Source organism: Epinephelus lanceolatus, chromosome 1 (genome assembly GCF_041903045.1).
Source record: "Epinephelus lanceolatus isolate andai-2023 chromosome 1, ASM4190304v1, whole genome shotgun sequence".
In the NCBI taxonomy this organism is placed as follows: Eukaryota; Metazoa; Chordata; class Actinopteri; order Perciformes; family Serranidae; genus Epinephelus; species Epinephelus lanceolatus.
The window spans coordinates 14,836,035-14,857,242 of NC_135734.1; the positions used below are offsets into that span (position 1 = coordinate 14,836,035).

Consider the following 21,208-nt stretch of genomic DNA (forward strand, 5'->3'; position numbering starts at 1 on the left):
CAACGATTTGTCTCTGTTTGTATTGTATACTCTACAGTTGAGTAAAAACTGCACCAACCTTTATTTCCATCTGTGAAAGATTTTTCAAAAACAATTTTTTTGTCATCAGTTTAATTACATGGTTCATAATTCCAAAGTCATCCTATTTTTTTATAGTTAAAGATGTAAAAGTGCAAACTCTAATTGCAAATATGAAAACAGCATTAGTGAAAGAAAGAATTTTTTTAATTAATAAACCAAGAGAATACCATAAAACTCCAATGAATAACCTGGGCTATTATTTACTCAAATCACTGAAATCAACAGGCCTATATTTGAGACAGGCCTTTAATTCCTTTCACACAAAACTGTTGCTCAGCAAAAATCAGGAAATACAATCAAATTGTTTATTTAAACCAGTATGAATATTACTTGTATAAAAAATGGGCTTCAGATAATATATCAATTATGAATCATTCATTTGATCTAGCTCCGACAGACAGAGCATCAGAGAGAGTGAGTTATGGTACTTGAGGATTATGGCACCTGGCATACCGACACAACACCACTTTGTCCTGTTAAAACAATCCTCACAACTTCGATTAATTTTCATGAAAAACCCTTTTGATTCTTTTGATCTGAGGACTCTTACGCACTAAAGGGATATGAATAACTTACAGGGTAACCAAGGAATGGAAACATAATTTGATGTAGCCAACAACCTGGTTTTATATATGAACTGCTTGGCAACCAGACCAGGCCTTTATTTATCAAAATGTGTAGCCACACCAGGCTAGTAAAAGGGGCTGGGTATTTAATTGGGACTAGGCTTTTAACTGAAGTTTTATGATACAAGTATTTGTATACATGAGTACTTAAAAACACATTTATATATATAGCCATGTATTCATGGATAGATTACTTAATTGGTCAATGGGCACAGGCCTAGGGGGATGAAACTCCAGGGCCCCCCATGGCATTCACCTGCAAAATGTCACTCAAATGAACGTGTACTGACCAGGAAGAGGCTAAAAATGACCACAGAGAGGAATGGCATAGAGACAAAATAACTTCAAAGACGTGCAAAACAAACACAAAGAGACACAAAACGACCAAAAAAAGACACAAAATTACCTCAAAGAGAAACAAAACAACCACAAGGAGACACAGGATGGCCACTCAGGAAACTACCACTAAGAGTGACAAAACCACTGAAGGATGCATAACGACTACAAAGGGATGCAAAACCACAACAGCAACAAAAAGATGCAAAAGCATCACAAACTCTGTGTCTTGTTCCTCTGTAGGAGAGGTGGTGGTGCATATTAACCATACATTATACACATTCCTACCATGTCTATGAGTATTTGCACATGTTAAATTCGACCAAAATGTGTTTCATTGTATCTAATAATTTGAGACATCACTTCATTTCCAAACATATTTGTTCCACAAGACATGAAATTATAAAAAAGAAATTATGTGGGAATAATGTGTATAGAAAACAAATGAAGAACATCCTCTCCCTCATTTTCTGTGAGCTGATGCACCTCTTTTGTTGACTCATTTTGGATTAATGAGTTGAAACCTGGCAGACTTAGCTTTATTGGATATCTGGGACACATTGCAATAAAAAAACAAGCATAGGCGTACCACAAAAGCTACACTGTGTATTTAGATGACTAAAATCACTGATGTTTCATCAGTAAATCAGTTATTGAAGTAGAAACATTCATCAGTATAGTGGTGATTCTGATGGCTACGGATTTGATGTTAAAATATTTTATAACTTTGTCATAAACCAACATTAACTAAGATTAAATCACCTGGCTGCTGGAATATACACTAGCTCCAGCATAATGTTAATGTACAATATTTATACTTATATTTACGAGTCTCTGAGCCTGTTTCAGTCAGTCTGAATGATCAGTCCACTGTAATGCACATCCAGCCTGATGGCCTTTATACTTTAGCGAACTGTGCATCAGACATTTGAATAGAGACATTACAGTGTTTACTAGTACTGGCTCTGAAGGGTGTAGGTTTCCGTTCAACATTATAACACACATATAAAACAGGGGGTTTGTGGGTCCTCTGCCAGACAATTTTAAGTGTCAAACACTCTGCATTGTAGTGAATTTTTATGGACTGTCACTGAATGCAAGTAGATTATTCTCCTAGTAATCTGCAACAAGATTCCACTGTAAAATCTCCATTAAATGTTGATTTCTGTTTCCCCATGGATGTGCATTGGTCACAAACACACTGCACATGTCTGCCCGCTTTGAAAACAGCATGTGATCGCATAAAAACATGAATGGTGGACTTGTGGTTGTCTATAAATAAAATCCCAGTTGGTCAGTTACAGTTTATGCGCTCTGGTGTCCTGCACAACCAATCCATTTGGGATAGAGTCTTTGAGTGCTTTTACAGTTTTCCACCCGGCCCACTGCTCCTGTATTTGTGTTTCTGCTGCATGCTAGAGGGGAAGAAAGTAGACACTGTCAGTAAGTGTGGCCAAAAATGGGGATGAAGCGCAGCGGCAGTGGCATGCAGACTGTCTCAGTGGCTGGACAAAAGTCTAAAACAAAGCTTTGCTTCTCTAAAAATGTTTAGTTGCTCCAGGGCTTTCTGAGAGCTGCTGAAGAAACACTTAAAGACTCAGTTCCACTTATTTCTGAAACAGGGATTTTCAGCCATTTTAAGCACTTTTCATAGACCTTTGTCACAGCAAATATTTTGATGCATTGTTGTCTAAAAAGCATATGTAACTAATAACACTAATGATGGCTCAGTCCTGCTCAAGTGTCCCAACAAGCCATGACAGTGTGACAGTGTGACAGTGAGCCAGCATAGCACCAGGACGCTGAAACTGAAGCAGCTTGATGGAATTCATCCATCATTAATAGTATTATTTAGCAGTGCTTTTCCTCCTGAGACGAGTCTAAATGTTGTCTATGAAAAGGCTCATTAATGTCTTGATATGCTTATGTATGTTTACATAAATATATTTCTTTGAGTGATCATGTGGAAAAGAAACAGAGAATATAAATTAAGAAGAAGAAGAAAATGATAATCAAAATACTTACAAAATATACTATACATTTAAAATAAAATGTATTTTAAATGTACCGGAAATATAAAATGTTTATATACTTGTTTTATGCGTATGCTTGTAAATTAATATCCATACTTCCATACAATATACACCAAGCAGCCACAACATTAAAGCCACTGACAGGTGAAGTGACATTGATCATCTCATTGGATGTCATGTGGATGCCACTTGATACGCTCCACCCACCCAAACCCATTGCAGACCAAATACACCCTCTCATAGCAACAGCACTTGCTGATGGCAGTGGCCCCCCCAGCATATGCCATCTCCCACCGCAAAAACTATTCAGGAATGGCCCCAGGAACATGACAAAGAGCTCAAGGCATCAACCTGGCTTCCAAATTCCCCAGATCCCACTCTGATCGAGCATCTGTGGGTTGTGGCAGTTCCCCAGAGATCCTGTGTCAATGCCTCGACAGGTCAGAGGCCCCAGTGTGGACTGGACTCTGCTCTGACCTATCGAGACATGGACGAAAGGGCCTCTGGGGGTTTCCTGTGGTGCTGGCACCAGGGAGTTAGTGGGGGATCCTTTGAGTCCTGTGGGTTGCAAGGTGGGATACAATCACATCCCTTGTATGATCGATCAGATATTTGGATCTGGTAAATTTGGAGGCCAGGTCAACGCCTTGGGCTCTTTGTCACGTTCCTCTGGCCATTCCTGAGGATTATGATACAAGGTTTGGGGGTCCTCTGCGAGAAGAGCCCCCCTCCCAAACAGAATATTACATCATTCACTTTGCTATTGTTTCAGGCCAACTGATATGAAAGAATAAGCAGCAGCAGTCCTGAGACTTCAGAGAGATGCATTTGTTTCCCAGATGACTCAAACATTTGACCAGTTCTTAGTTTTGTCACCACAAATTATGACTAATGTTCTGCTGACAACTGACGCAGCAGCTTGACTGGCATTTCTGCTTGTTATTTCTTTCCCATGAGGCAGACAACATTTTACATTTTGACTCAGTGCAGTTGACGTTGCCGTGATTATCATAAATCTATGTATTGTGTGTCTCACGTTTGTTTACATCATCTTTAAACTGATGATATCCCAGAGGGACTTCATTGCATCAGCTCAGTCAGGACAGATGAGTGCCTCTGGCTCTGTAATCATGTTTACCACACCACTGATGGCCTCGGATTGTCCATTATCATACAGATGATGACACACTGTACGTGTCTGTGATCAGTATTCACACTCAGATGTGATCACTATCATTGGCTCAAACTTCCCAGTCTGCAGTGTGTTTCCTGCAGCACTGTTGGCTTCACATGTGATTATCAGTCAAAGTCTGTAACTGATATCTCTCCTTAATACACTGTGTATCTAATCCTTTGATCTCAGCTATAGGTTTTCATCTCTACACTGCTTCCACTGCACTTATGATTGTAACCTCCAGGCTGCAACATTCAATGAGATTCTTTATGTTACTGGGATAAAGGAAAACACATGGATGCATGTTTCTGCACAAGACATTGAGCAGCATTAATCCTCCAAAATCTCCACCACACATACAGTTAGATTCTTTGTTTAATATTTTTATTTCTTATACATCTCCATTTGTATTTATGTTTTTACATTTCATAATCTGTTTGCTCTGTTTTTATTTTAAAACACTGAAACTATATATTTAATATTACTCGTACAGGGGTCTCATCATTCCAATCAACCTATCAGATCAGTATCCCTTAATCATTTTGGGTGTTCTGGAGAAAATAGTCAAATTAAATGTCAAACGTAAACGGTTAATTTCCTGGAAGTGGAAGTTGCTCCAATCATTCAACAAATTATTGATTATAATAACACAAATCCTCTTATGAAAAAAAAGACTTCAAGCCCTCAAGCACTTGAGTTTAAATGAAAAATGGGGATGCTAAATCAGAAATTATGTTACTGTAATTGTGAGCTACTGAAGCAAAATGTTTGCTAATACTCCTCTCTACCACAGCACATGCCCAGCACATCACAGCTCACTACCACTTACTCACATTATTGACTTTAAAACATTTCATTAAAATCATTTATGCCCCACTAGCTGTACATTTGTATTGAAGAAAGACAGGAACACGTTAAAGGCACAGTTCACCCAAGAATCAAAATACATATTTTACCTCTTACCTGTAAGTGCTATTTATCAATCTAGATTGGTTTGGTCTGAGTTGCTGTATGTTGGAAATATCGGCTGTACAGATGTCTGCCTTCTCTCAAATATAATAGAACTAGATGGCACTCGGCTTGTGGTGCTCAAAGTGCCAAAGTATACATTTGAAAAACTCAACAGCAATGTCTCTTTCCAGAAATCATGACCCAGTTAGTAGGAACTATTTTCTCTCTACCAAACTACACCCACCAACCGTATCACTGCACAGAAGGAAGTGTGTGCAGTGATACGGTTGGTGCGTGTAGTTCAGGAGAAAGAAAACAGATCCTATGTGAAACTGCTCACAACAAGGTTTGTGGATTATCTTGAGTAACTGGGTCATGATTTCGGGAAAGAGACATTGCTGTTGAGTCTTTCAAAGTAATAAATTAGTATTAGATATAGGACTATTAGATATTAGTCTACTTGCCAGCATTATGAAGCCACAAATGTTGAATACCCCAAAGTTTTATGTTAGATAGCATTAAGACACTGCCAGATGCTAAGTATTAGCCATAGAGATGCTAGCCTACTCTCCAGTACAATGGGACAAGATGGCACTCAGCCTGTGGTGCTCAAAGGGCAAAAGAAAAAGTAACATTTGAAAGACTTGACAACAATGTCTCTTTCTAGGAATCATGGCCTGATTACTCAAGATAATCCACAGACCTTGTTGAGAGCAGTTTCACTGAGTAATTATTTTCTTTCTGTATCACCTGTATCAACTGTATCACCACGCAGAAAGAAGCACGCATCTATCTACATCTACTTCTAGCTCACCTAGCACCCCTGAGCTAGATAATGTTACAGCTCAGCCAAGGAGGATGCCATTAAACCTTTAAACCCTGAGTAAATTGATTTGATTTCTTTCAAAAACATGGAGAAAAGGGCAATAAGCAAGGAGGCAAGGTAGGAAATGTCCCACAAATTGCAAAAAAGTAAAAAAAAAAAAAAAAAAAAAGTAAAATATAATTTTTAAAAAAACCTAGGGAAAAGGGATAAAAATCTAGGGAAAACTACATAATAATAATAATTATTATTATTACTATATTTTAAAATTATGTCACAGAATTTTTAAGCACTCTTCCCAGGTTATTTCTTTTTAACTTTCTTTCTTTCTTTACTGATGTTCTTGTTTTTAATTTTGTTTTTTGCTAAATTCTTGCACATTTTTTGGGTCACTTCTTCTTTCACTGCTCATTGTCCTCTTTCCATGTTTTAAAAAGAAATCAAGCCAGTTTGCTCAGGTTTCAAATGGTTCATGTTAACATCTGGCGCTGTCACAAGCATGAGCTTCTCATCCATGAGTAGATGCACACTTCCTTCTGTTCTCTGTGTGTGTAGTTTGGTAGAAGGTAAATAGTTCCTACATGAAACTGCCCACAACAAGGTCTGTGGATTATCTTGAGTAACTGGGTCATGATTTATGGGAAGAGACATTGCTGTTAAGTTTTTCCAAATGTATATTTTGGCACTTTGAGCACCACAAGCTGAGTGCCATCTAGTTCCATTATATTCAGAGAAGGCAGACATCTCTACGGCCGATATCTCCAAGACTCTGCAACTCACACCAAAACAATCAAGATTGATAAATAGAACTACAGGAAAGAGGAAATATATGTATTTTTGATTTGGGGGTAAACCGTCCCTTTAAAATACGCAGTTATCACAGATGTCTCTCAAAAATATAACCCTTAAACTCTATATAGAAACAACGGATGAGTTTCTGAAGATTATGTGTTTTTCATTATTTCTTTCAGAAAAGTACAACTCAGCAAACAGCTACAATGCTTCTTTATGTGCTGGGTGAAGCAGGCGTGTGTTTATCTAATAATAGACAGCAGACTGTCTCCTCTGAGACAGTTATCTGACAGATGTGTTGTGATAGTGTGAGTGGTGGATCTATTGAATCTATTGTTTGCCCTGCTGTCAGAGAGTCTTTGTTCCCTTTATTAGAGTCTTATGACACCATGCATAAGATGATCACACACACACACACACACACACACACACACACACACACACACACAGAGTTTTCTTATAATAATTGTTTTTCTTTTCTCCATCAGCCGCTGCATATCAGCACGTGGCCCCCACGTCACATGAACATCAGCACCTCGGACAGCAGCCTGTGTCAGTGCGCTGCTCACTGTGGATGGAGCTCATCTTCTCAGCTGCAGGATGCTTTTAATGGAAACCTGCGCTCTGTAACTACACAGACAAACAAGTTTCTGCTTTTTATGGAGCTGACATGCCTGAAAACCAACTCAAAATGAAGTTTTCTCACCTGGAGATCCCGCACCCGTCGCTGCAGCCTGCCATGTGAAGTATAGCATTTTATTGTCCCACTGACTCATGAAGGCCTTGATTCATTTGGTGATGTTTTGATGATGATGATGATGGTGATGTGCGGTTGTTTTTAACAACCCGGAAGGGACGGCTGCGGTCTGCTGTCGGCTCATTTTGTGTTTGCAGGGGGGGAATCCATATCTGACACCCTCTCCTTCTTCCTGATTTGTGGCGCAGAGATGGTTGGGAAAAACACAGAACTGTGAGTGCAAGTTGTCGTGCAATGGATATTTGTTTATTAGTCACCAGATTTTCTTTTGATCGCATCTCATCTGTGACACGCTACCGGGCTGTCGGACCCGCTTAAGGGGGCAAGGTGTGGGACGAAACCCGCTCGGTCCAGTAGCCAAAAATAAAGACAAGAAATAGGCTACAGCGAAGAAGAAGAAGAGACAATGGGAAAGTGGTGAACTGATGGATGCCACTGCGAGACAACAAAGGATGCACGCGTGTCACCTCGTGTAACATCCTCCACCCTGTAGGTAAATGATGAAACTCACATATAAATCGGCTTTGACTTAGTTGTTAATAGGATTTAATAGCCTATCAACCCCCCTCAGACACCCTCGATGCTTTTCCGCCTGGAGAAGAATAGACACCAACATTTTCTCCTCTGCTGATTTCCAACCACCCAAAGGGAGCTCTGGGATACCATTAAACAACCGGATTGAACATGTAGCCTAGGCATGGGAGGATGTTGTTGGACCCCTCGGACTCTGATGTTGGTGCCTCACAGTTCGTGGCTTTCAGCCTCCATTGAATCCCGAATGAAAACGCCTCTATCCATGAGAAATAATGCTTCCCTATTGGCTGGATCGCGGTGCACATGCTATAACAACAGGATATGCAAAGAGCTATGGGCTGATCTAATAGCCTATCATGTTCCCCGCATGCTTTTTTGACCGAGATCTGTATTTTATTTAATAGGATGTGAACTGCCTAATCAAATGATTCAGATGCCACCATAATAATAATAATAGGTTGATGATGATGATGATGATGATGATGATGATGGTAATTTATAATGGACTTGCCACAGTCAAGCTGAAGGCTGTTTTATCTCACAGAGCAGTTGTGCCTGTGTAGTAAAGCTGCTGAAGAATGTTCAAGTATCGGATCCGGATGTTTTTCAATGAACTCAAAGTGTTGTTACTGATGCGCTCTGGATCAAGCAGGAGGACTGTCACGGGCACAGACCCGGACACGCAGACCAGGATGCGAGGGCTCGCCATAGGTGGCTGTGGTTGGCCGCCGTTGAACTGCACTCACCGGGACGATGAGGAGGAGTATTATGGCTCTAACTCCCGGCCGCGCAGCCTGGCGTTGGAGGATACAGAAGAAGACAAACCCCAGGGACGAGGCCTGGATGCCGCTTCACTCCCGAGTCTCTCGGAGAGCGGGATGCGATCACCGCAGTGCCGGATCTGCTTCCAGGGGCCAGAGAAGGTATGGTTAAATAGTAAGGTATTACTGAATGATGGGGTCAGCCACTCAGCAGGACCCAGGTGCCCACTGGAATACCTGCAGGGTTAACTATAGGTTGCAAGAACCTGCATTTCAGCAGCACAGGTGTTTTCTGGTTCATGTGGCCTCAAACCACGTGGTGCTCATCTGAAGAGTCTGTTCAAGCAGGTCATGAGGTCATGGTCACTACTCCTCTGCTGCCTGAGCTCCAGGAGCCATTGAAATCATGAAAATTAAACACTAAAATACTAAAATATGTCAATGTGAAAATGAATTAAAGGTCCAGGTGTGTAGGATTTAGTGGCATCTAGTGGTGAAGTTGCAGAACTGAAACATTTCCCATGTGCTAAGCATGTAGAACTGTGGTGGCTGATGCAAAAACGTGAATAGCCCAATCTCGAGCCAGTGTTTGGTTTGTCCATTCTTGGCTACTGTAGAAACAACATGGCCGACTCCATGGAAGAGGACCTGCTTTGTCTTTAGATATAAACAACATATTCTAAGGTAACAAAAACACAACAATTCTTAGTTTTACATGATTATAAACTAATGAAAACACAGTTATAAATATTATACACCATTACTGCCAATAGATGCCTCTAAATCCTTCACACTGGACCTTTAATGTATGAAAGTAAGAATGAGTAAATTAATTAAAGTGCGTGTCAGGAAAACACATCTAATAGGCAAATCATTGAAAAGCACACGACATTTAAATGCAAATATTTACTAAGAAGTTTAAGAATATTTTGTAAAATATTTGCACATTATATCAACAAATATCAGCTTGGTGCCAACCTTATATAGTTTTTCAGCACTAAAAGGAAACTCCAAAGACCTAATTTTTAACAAATCATCAAAATTAAAGCAGCACAGGCTAAGATATATAGACATTTAGCACCCAGCATGAGTCAAGATTTTTTATTTTTTAATCCTACAGTTACCATAATGCAGCTTGATAACCACTTTGTCCATGTCAGTTTGTTGAGCATGTTTTCTGTTAGGGCTGGGCAATATATTGATAATATATTGATATTGTGATCTGAGACTTATCTTAGATTTTCAGTATCACAGTATCATCAGTGTTGTCTTTTCCTGGTTTTAAAGGCTGCATCACAGTAATGTGCTATAATTTACTGAACTTAGCAGACAGTTCTAGCTGTCTTATTATTTGCCTCTACCCATTTCAACATCACATCCACATTACTGATGGTATTTATCAAAAATGTTATTGTGTAAATATTTTGTGAAAATACCAATAGTCAGCTAAATAACTACAATATAGATATCAAGGTATAAAGTCAAAAACGTTGTGTTATTTGATTTTCTCCATATCGCCCAGCCCTATTTTCCATTATAAATTTTTAGTGTCTAAGCTCAAAGTGAGATAACCCAGATGACATCACTGTGACATCATCAGGGTTATTTTCTCCGATTTGGCAACACTCCTCCAGAGCTGCAGAAGATATTATACAACTGTTTTCAGAGGCTCAGTAATGGATCACATCACAAGCCAATGTTTGTGTGTAAAAGCATGGAGTGTTGCTTTAACATATTTAGCTGTGCAAACAGATTCAGTTTAAAAACTCCTTGTACATTAGTACCAAACTGTTACAGTTATCTGGAAGTGAGCACCAAGTCTGCTCTGTACAAATCCAGAATGGCTAAGACTGAAAGAGGAATTCATCTATCAACAGTGATCTGAAAATAACAGTGGACAGGCGAAGGGCATCAGTTAAGAATAGGCTGGAGAGAAGCAGGAGGAGCTTTATACTTACTATGTGAACCAGTGAAGTCCTCGCCGTAATAGATTCAGCATCTGATGCACAAAATTAGGTCATTTTTTAAAAGCAGTGACGAAAGGTTCAGAGAATGATTCCTCGACATTAAACAAACGTATACTCATTGTTATTCTGAGGGATCTTGAGTGAGGAAGGCAGGATGAGTTCAGTAATTTGCTGAAGGACTCTCTACCATTAATACAAGGATCTGATCATTCCTTTAGCCACAGGAAGGTCACACAAAGCACAGCTTATGTGTCACCTACTCACATGAAGGAGAACAGGAAGTAATTTTAATGTTTGCGTCACTCTTGTCCAAAACGTGGAGGTCTGAGAGCGTCAAATCAACCTTGAAGAGAGAGACTTTGCTAGAGGTCCCAGAAAGTTTTTACTTCCCCTCCAGATATACAGCTAATTAAAGACCTAGCACATCACCTGGAGTCAGACAGAAAATAAAGTGAAATGTGTGAGAGTGTTGTCAGTCCGAGGGCCTTAGGGAGTCTCGTACTGACAACAAAAACCTGCACCAGATGTCCTGTGATTTCTTTTGAGGCTACAGGAAAGTGACACGAGAGAAGCAAACTGTATTCAGATGAAGGCGTTATGCAGGAGATAGTGAAATGTATCAAATGCAGTAAAGCCTATACTCTCACTTTATTCCATTACTTTTGATTCATGTTTTCGAATGTCTGGCGAGATGATATCCTCTGAACAAATCCACCACTGAAATTTTCCTTTCAAGTCAGCATGTAAAATATATTCAGAGGACATGATGCTTGAAACATCTTCGTAATAACGAGGCGCACTGGCTTTTATACTCTAATTAGCCATAATCAACTGCTGAAAGCTTTTCTAAAGAATTCCGGCCCGAATCGACTCCAGTTATTTCTGCAAGTGTGTCAAGTTGAGAGCTGATCACCGCTCCAAAAATCTCATCCCAAATGTTCATCTGGACTGAGATGTGGTGACTGGGCAAGCTGATGAATTCTTGCAACTGTTAGAGAGACGGTGGAGAGTAGGGGATACAGGATGATATGGTTGTGTTCAACACTGAGAGGTTACCTGTATAGGCACAGAATGATGCCTATTTATAAATGATATAGACATTTAAAGAGTCGCTAGTTCTTTGGTTCATATTTTTCACTGCACCAAGCAGAACTCAGTTGTATGCTTTTATCCCATAACTGATGAAACAGTCTATCCTCCAGCCTATAGAGCACTATTGTCAGTGATGTAATGGAGGATATACACAGGTATACAGGGTATACCAACCTCTGTCTCTGACTGTTTACAGTATACCCATCTGTCAGACAAAAAGCCATTAAAATATATAGGAGAGTAGCCTATACCCACTTCCCCTTCAGTAATGTACGCTGTAGTACACCTACTTTATCAACTACCATTACACTACTGCCTGTTGTGAACCCAGAAATGCTGAGTACCCCAAAGCATGTGTCCCCAGCAATTAAAGACTGCCAGACGTTTCTTTTTCTTTTAATACTCCCCTTTTTTTTTGAAGATATTATTTAGTCATGGCTACAGTATATTATTGTAGTTTAGTACGGTACCTAACTTTGTTAACTCCAATACCCAATTGTCAGTCACCCCTTGAATTAAAATGTATATATATATATATATATATATATATATATTCTGCATCATTTGTATAATCATGTTCATAAATTATTAAAGTTATTTGGTCAATCCAATTGATGCAGTGTCCTCTACAACTTTTAAATCAACTCAAAATTGACAACAAATTAACAACCCACAGGGAGTTCAGATATGGCCACCTCTAGTTTAAACGGACATTTTGAATTTTGAAAATGTCAGAAATTGATTTACATTAGGCCCCCAGGAAGTAGCCAGGCTTTGAAGCCATTTTTTGTAGTGGCCAAACAGCAGAATTACAACTTCTGAGTACTTCCGAAATTACTTTTCCCATAGACTTACTCTGGGAATGAGACGTCTGTAAGTCAGTGGCTATATTGTTTTGACTTTTTCCCTATCAGGATCAATTCGGTCCAATAATATTTGGTAAGCGTATGATTAAATCTTTTTATCCTCATTCAAATCAGCGGTGCACTAAACTGGAAGTAGCCGACTCAGCTGGGGGAAGCCTCCACTGCCCTTGCTCTATGGGTTCAATAATGGGGAAGCAATGCCAGTCATCAGGGTAATTTTATACATGACACCTGAACATTTTTGGCTTTATGTGACACTGAGCAACTTTCATTGGAATGAACAGCGTTCTGCCTCCAATGCTGTATCCAGTTCTCTTTATATATCGATTTTCAATATCCTCAACAATCCCAAAACCATCCGAGTATTGTGTTAATTATGCTAATTGTCCATCATTTGTTAGATAGCATCCGGCAGTGTCTAAATGCTGGGGACCCATACTGTAAATATCTAACATAGAACTCTGGGGTATTTAACATTTGTGGCTTAACAATGCTGGCAAGTAGACTAATATCTAATTGTCCTAAATCTAATACTAATTTATCACTTAAAAAAAAACTCAACAGCAATGTCTCTTTCCAGAAATTATGACCCAGTTACTCAAGATAATCCACAGACCTTGTAGTGAGCAGTTTCATGTAGCAACTATTTTCATTCTCCTGAACTACACCCACCAATCATACCACCACACACATTTCCCTCTGTGCAGTGAAACGGTTGGTGGGTGTAGATTGGTAGAGAAAAAAATAGTTCCTACTAACCGGGTCATGATTTCTGGAAAGAGACATTGCCATTGAGTTTTTCAAATATGAATATTTTTGGTGCTTTGAGGACCACAAACCGAGTGCCATCTAGTTCATTATAGTTGAGAGACAGCAGACATTTCTACAGCTGATATCTCCAACACTCAACAACTCACACCAAAACAATGTAGGCTGATACAGCACTACAGGTAAGGGGGGAAGTGTATGTATGATTTTTGGGTAATGTATGATTTTAAAAACATTGTGAAATATTGTTAACTCAGTATATATCATCATTATTTAATATCACTTTGAAATGTATAACTAATCAACACTGGAGACAGAACTGCACATTGACTGTCAATAAATCAAACAAATTCAATAGAATAGACTAGGAGAAATTACAAACTGCAAGATAAAAACATTCATCCCTCACAATTTGTCTCAATCTGTCATCAGTCCCAGTACTAACCTTCAGGCTCATCTAAACCAAATTTGACCCAATTTTTTATTTACCCAGTATTTGCCATAATGTTGTGCACCATGAAAACATTTTCTATATTCCAACTTTTCTAAACATATTATTCTATTACAGTACACACAGCATAGTTTCAAATTGATTATATCTGTTGCTGCTTGCTCCAAGCTGTTATCTGTCTGTTTTTTAATCCTTCTGCCAGCTTCATGACAGGAACAGCACCTAAACACTATACCCTCAAACAACACCACACCTTCATTAGATAAAATGTGACAGTAACATTGTCAGGGCTGGGGAGGCAAGTTGTTCTATTCATGATAAAGATCTTTATTTTTACTGTCATCCTCACCAAATCAAATCTTGTAACAGGCAGATTCAATCAACATCCAGCGGCCTCTGCTGAGTGCTCTGTGTCTCATGCAGCTGCTTCTTGTGTCCTGCAGGGGGAGTTGTTGAGCCCTTGTCGCTGTTCTGGCTCTGTGCGCTGTACTCACCAGTCCTGCCTTATCCGCTGGATCAGTGAGAGAGGCTCCTGGAGCTGTGAGATCTGCTACTTCAAGTACCAGGTCCTGGCCATCAGCACCAAAAACCCTCTGCAGGTACAGTCGCCCTCTCTCAGTCTTCACCTTTAATGTCGAGACATTCTCATACTGAGGTATTAACATTTAAAGGAGCTACATGGATAAAGACAGAAACATTAGTCTGTGTGACAGAGAGTCATCATGCACAAACTTGATGCCAGATTTCAGAGGGTGATTGGCAGAAAAGCACAGTAATCACATTACCGGATATTGATCCTTGGCGTTGTGCTGGACCATAAGCTCAAATGAGATCAGTGGTGCGAACACATAAGCACTAAGACTCAACAAAGAATGTACTTTATGAAGAAAGCGCTATCTTTTAATGTCCCTGAAATGTTTTACTGTGCTTTTATTGAAAGCATTTTCTCCCTCTGCATCATTCACTGGTATGACAATGCTACTGAGACACAGTAAAAGACTGTTTGAAGAAGTGTGACAATGGCCAGGAAACTGTTTGAGATTACTTCACCAAGTATAGAGTGCATCTACAGAGACAGAACAATGAAGAAGTCAAGCAACATTGTGGGTGACGATCATTTAATCTGCTGCCATCTGGGCGACGATATTGTCCCCCTCTATTCACTAAAAATTTGTTACATAAGCCCCTCAGTTTTCAAACAGGTGATGCAGTAGCACATTATCCTTTATGCCAGGGCTGCCCAGAGTGGGGCCTGTGGGGCAAAGTTGGCTATCTATCTATCTATCTATCTATCTATCTATCTATCTATCTATGTATCATAAGGATAATGTAATGGCATATGTTAAAGGCCATGCAGTGTTTACATCACCACCACAGAGACATTTGGGACTGATTCTGTCCAGTGCACTGATTCCTAACAGGAAGCACATTGCTGTTGGCAGACAAAAAGCAAATATCTCAATTTTAACAGAGCTATTTATACTGTTTTTAATGGAGGAGTAGGAAGTGATGAGGTCTAATAGGGTGATGCCAAGACAAAATTAATGAGACGCTGCACATTTCAAAGCGCTGGCAGATGATTTTAACCAAAGTGTGTGGCACACAGACAGTAGACGAACAGACAGTATCACCAAATGTTGTCAGCCTCTGAATGCTGGAACAGAGATATTATCAAATTAAATACTTGTCTTGCTAGACAATCCTGGCATCTCTGAATGAACACTGTGTATATAATAGTTTTTGGAGAATTGGAGTGATATAGTATTAGTGAAATGGTTTCATTCTCAAACGTACTTGAACATAGGTCTTTATTATCAGTGTTAAAGCCTGAGCAGCAGAGGCTCGGTGAGACTGGGATTTCCAGAAGCCCTGCAGTGACTGAACATCATTACTGAATGACAGCACTGTAGCTACATCACTTTGAAGGTGTAGAACTTTACACTCAGAGACCCAGAGTGAATTGAGGCAATCAAACATTTGTCTCACTGAAGTCTTTAAGGAGTACTTCACCCACAGAATGATCACTTGTATATCAGTCACTCACCCAGTGTTATCTCCACATTGAACGAAGAATCCAAAAACTAAGAACATTCGTGATGAACTGAAGTAAAAGGGGGCCACATACAGCAGCAAAACTATACCGAGACACCCGTATACAAACTCTTGCAGTGTAATCCAAATCTTATTTATCCACTCATATGCTCAGTAAAAACCTTTTTTCCACAAATTCAACCAACCGTCATATTTTGTTGCTTGGGAAGTGTCAGCAATATAATGACACCTAGGGCAACACTTTGTGTTGTGTTTTGATACAGGGGATCAACAAAAGTACTTGGTTAGGGTTAGGAAAAGATTGTGGTGGACGTTAGTCACATTAGTCAACTCAATTGACTAAAAGGGTCAAAGTCCTGTGCGTGTTGGATCCCTCCGCCTCCTCTTCAGACTGCCCTAAATGGACTTTTGCACTCTTTATACTACACACATACCTCTGAGTGTTTTAATAAAGATACAATCTAACACCAAGGGTCACGTACCAAGCAGTGTTTTTTGATTCCCAGGGAGTAACAGCAGGCTGATTCAGCATAACATGGGGAGAGTAGCTGATATACAAATGATCTTTTTGTGGGTGGGTGAAGTGCTCCTCAAACATACACTGTCAAAAAAAATGCCACACAGAGGACTGGATGTTTAGTAACACTTAACAGACAAACCCTGCACCATTTCAGTATCTCACATAATCATAAGGCTTCAGTCTACTGTTGTGTCTCCCTCTGTCTCTTCTAGTGGCAGGCCATCTCTCTGACTGTGATCGAGAAGGTGCAGATTGCAGCTATTATCTTGGGCTCTTTGTTCCTCATCGCCAGTATCTCCTGGTTGGTGTGGTCCTCTCTCAGCCCTTCAGCCAAATGGCAGCGGCAGGACCTTCTCTTCCAGATATGCTATGGCATGTACGGCTTCATGGACATAGTTTGTATAGGTAAGACACAGACACTGAGGCTGCCGTGTTGTTCCACAGATGATTGTTGTGAATATTGATATAAGTTTTTACAAGTAATTTTGACAGATTTCGCAGATTTGGGTGGTAACACTTTATTTTTTACATCCACTATTTCTACATAATTCCCCAGAAAGAGCTATGTAACTTGGTAATATTTCCCAGGAATATAGAAACGATGCACTTATGCTATACTTCACTTGATTAATTCCATTTAATTGCTTTCGAGAGAGTGTTTTAGTCAGTGCTCAACGGGTCAGCTCAGCATGAAAAAATGGGCAGTTTGTCTGCAGGCAAGTATACAATTAAACATTTCCAATAATAAATGAATAATAAATGAACATTTAAACAGGTTTCTATAGCGATGTTCTTTTAAGGGAAATGCTGTTTTCCTGTAATTAGTGCCAAATTACATAGTTAATTAGGAAACCATTAGAAAATCAGAGACCTGTACATAAAGTGTTGGCAATTTGCCTTTCAATTAACACGTCTTTCACTCACCTTATTAGCACGACTAAGAGTCTGCAGCCATTCTGGTAGCTCTGTGAGGCTGTACTTGGGCACAGTTACTGCTTTGGGCTAAATGCTAATTTCAGCATACTAACATGCTCACAATGACAGTGTTAACATTCTGACGTTAAGCAGGTAAAGCTGGATGTTTAACATGTTCATGCGTGTTAGCATGCTAACATTTGCTGCAGTAATTAGCACTTAACACAAAGTACAGCTGAGGCTGCTGGGAGTGCCATTAGTTTTGAAGGTATGTGGTTATAAAATAAAGTATCTCAGAAAGGGAGGTTTTGTCCTGATGATGGCGCTGCACAAAAGGCCAGTGTATCACCAAAATTGTAACAATTCATCTGGAGGGGGACCCAAATTTGTACGTTTTGGCAGCGCCAGAGAAAAGGTCAGGAGATCACTATAGCTACAGGCTTCATCCTGAGAATCGTGAATACTTTTATAAGAGCAAAATCAAAATCTTTATTTCAGGAAAATCTGTATAATAGCTGCCAAGGCATTTTACTTAAAAGCCCCAAATGTCACTGTTCTGATCATAGGTGTAGATTCCCCCCACCTTCAAAATTTAAAATATGTACATTTGTCCCCTCCCCATAAAAACATGAAAGTAGCAGAGGACTTTTGTTTTGACAAAATTGAATAAATTTACACCAGGAATAAATCCAGAAAAATGTGGTGCATAAACATTTACCATAATGTTGGAAATTAAGTGTTTGACGCTTAAAATGTTCTGGCAGAGGAGCCCCCAGTCTACTACTACTATTATAAAAGAACAGTCAGTGGATCAGTGAGGTGTGCAGGATTCATCCTCTGGAAACTATGTCCGTACAAAATCCCATGGCACTATATCCAATTGTTGATGAGGTGTTAACATGATCTCTTACTTTTGTATGTATAACTCAGTGTCTGACTGCACAGCACAATGGAGGTAGTTTACCCATACATACAGTAATTTGTTGAAGGCATGTGCACATTTATTTATTCTAAGTTTGTGTTGCATGAGTATATTGTGTTCTGTCTCTCCCTCTTTTTTTTCTTATGAGGGGATTTATACCCACAAAAATACCCACAAACAAGTCCAGTATATAGATCTTTTTATTGTTGAGAATGTATAGTTCTTATTCGCTCTGCACCTTCTGTACCTTTTCATGCTTCCCGATTCTCATTGAACAAACAACTGTTTGTCTATATGTAACCCTGCTCCTGCCCCTGACCTCCCCGACCCTTTGTCCTTTATGCCCAGGCCTTATAATCCATGAAGGATCGTCTGTTTACCGGATCTTTAAGCGCTGGCAGGCGGTGAACCAGCAGTGGAAAGTACTGAACTATGAGAAAGCGAAGGACTTAGGTGACCCCATCAGTTCCAACAGTAAAGGTCGAGGTGAGAGGAACTCGGACAGCGGACGGAGGGCAAGTCGACATGTCAGGACTATTCTCAACCACCACTGTGGCTATACCATTTTGCACATCCTCAGCCAGTTAAGACCCAACAGCCTGCGCAGAGCCAACCATGAGGTTGTCATGAGGGTGACAACAGTATGAGGCTGGGTTAAACAGACAAAAGTGCTCTGATGTTTAAGGAGGAGGTCAAAGTGTTGATTGGGATTGAATCTAAAGATCCTAATCTGCCATATAAACACTGCCGTTAACTTCCAGTCTCACACTACACTCACAGAATCTCCCTGAGCTCAAAGTGGACACAAGAAGAATTTCTGAGATTTGAGCAAAGGGAGAATGTTGTGGTTTTATCTTGAAAGAGTAAGACCGGGGAAACAAGACATACGAAAAAATCATTTTGATTCTTAAAGCTGATAACCATTTTTTACCACCATGACCAATGTTATTAAGTGTCATTGAAATATTTTTGTTTTGCTTTCTAAAGAAAAAATAAATGTCATTAAGTTTGATTTGGATTTTACTCTAATAGAGAGTTTGATGGTGAAAATGATTGTGCTCCTGTGACCACTATAACAATGGCCCGACCCCCCAATTGATTTATCGTATTCATGAGGGTCCGCCATGATCTGATAGATTTTTCACTTGAAGCAACATCCATGGATCCGACGTTAAAAAGCCCAATAAAACTTGAGACACGACACAATTGATTAAAGTATACCCTTAAAGTACAATTCAGGTTTTGTAATAAAGACTTTGTTGCTCTCAAAGGAGGACTTGTGTGTTTTGTTTTGTCTCATTTTTAGGCAACAAGATGCAGCGAATGTGGCTCAAAAACAAATGACACTCTTGATATATGCGGATTGGATTTTCCTTGTGGGATTACTTAAATCTCAGATAGTAGGTGAAATCAAATAACACACACCCTGGATTTAAATATCCTCTCTATGTCTCTTCACTGTCGACTATCAAATAAAGAAAGAATTTTAAAAATCTGGGGAAAGCCTGACTGAAAATCCACTCACATCTCAAAATTGTAATAATCTAATAACTGAGGACACAAAGAGACAAAGAGATAGAGCTCAGTTTACAGCAGACAGTCCTCTGTGCATCTGCGGACATGAACAAGTCTCTTGTGAAGCCTTGCAGCAGGAGGGAAATATAATGTGTCACCACCTTCCTGACAGAGTGAAGAGAGAAGAATATTAGAGTTGACTCAGAAGACACCCAGAGGGAACTGCAGCATTTCCATTTGATAGACAACACTGTGAAAATTATCACCGGGACACTGAAAGTCTGCTGTTGAAAATGATCCATTGGAGAAATGTCTGACATTTTCAGGACAAGAGCAGATAGAGTGGCTTCAGGAGGTAAAGAGCCTTTTGCTTATTTTTATTTTATTTTTATTTTTGCTATATTCCCTGAACTCTGTACTATTAGTGAGGATGGGCTACAGTTTCTATTGGAAACATTTTATTTTATCAATAACTCACACATCTTTGTTCTCATGGGGTTCACAGACAAGAAGCCTCAGTACAACAAAAGCAGTGTGGATGACCAACTTAAATGTTAAATATATCTCTCATAATGCTAATTGTAAATGATAGCAGATACTAAAAATAACAACACATAACTCTGCATCAGTTCAAAATAATATTGTGGCTGTTCAACCAAAAGTAGGCTTTGTAAAGAGTGGAGTCAGTTGGGACGGTGCCTTTTTAGCAAATTAGAAAGCAACTATGTCTAGTAGTTTCTACCTTGTTACAAATCAATAAAAAACAACAAAAAGGCTTTTTCCTTAGCCTTAAATAAGACCTACTGTGGCATATTTTGAATGCACAGAGTTCAACTATTTAACATTTTTTAACATCTCAGTTGTTGTTATTGATTTGTTATTTTATTTATTTATTTATTTTGCAAAACTAAACAAACTCAATGGTCTACATAAAGATATAGCCTAGGCTACATGTAGCCTGTGGTAACCACACTGAGCTAATACTGAAATGAAGACAGGCAAATTCCCTGTTTCAAAATTTATTAAAATAAAACAATTTCACAAATGTTTTCTTTTTCTCAAAGAAATGTGTAAACAACAGACATTGTAAGTATAAGGGGGTTCAAATTTAGACTGTATTTTTTTCCCAATTTGAATAATATTTTTTATAACAACGTGTCCCAACCAACCAAGGCAAAATTATGGGACGATGCACTCCTTTTACATTTTACAAAACTGTGCCTTTTTTGTTTGGGCTGGGCTCTAAAGAACATGACAAATTGTTAGCAGACA

The 21,208-nt window shown here is 39.3% G+C and overlaps 1 protein-coding gene across 1 annotated transcript; it reads left to right on the plus strand.

Annotated features, from left to right (window-relative positions):
• The first annotated feature begins 7,346 nt into the window (after nucleotides 1–7,346).
• LOC117256442 (E3 ubiquitin-protein ligase MARCHF9-like) lies at nucleotides 7,347–19,691 on the plus strand. The gene is made up of 4 exons (XM_033625862.2): nucleotides 7,347–9,030; nucleotides 14,456–14,611; nucleotides 16,797–16,989; nucleotides 18,770–19,691. The coding sequence occupies exons 1-4, from the start codon at nucleotides 8,686–8,688 to the stop codon at nucleotides 19,066–19,068; spliced, it is 993 nt and encodes a 330-aa protein (XP_033481753.1). The 5' UTR covers nucleotides 7,347–8,685; the 3' UTR covers nucleotides 19,069–19,691.
• Nucleotides 19,692–21,208: the final 1,517 nt, after the last annotated feature.

Excerpts from the sequence above, each read along its gene's own strand:
- LOC117256442 (XM_033625862.2), top strand. The coding sequence starts at position 8,686 with ATGTTCAAGTATCGGATCCGGATGTTTTTCAATGAACTCAAAGTGTTG. Across the intron at positions 14,612-16,796 it reads GCACCAAAAACCCTCTGCAG|TGGCAGGCCATCTCTCTGAC; the intron begins GTACAGTCGCCC and ends TGTCTCTTCTAG. Across the intron at positions 16,990-18,769 it reads CATGGACATAGTTTGTATAG|GCCTTATAATCCATGAAGGA; the intron begins GTAAGACACAGA and ends CTTTATGCCCAG.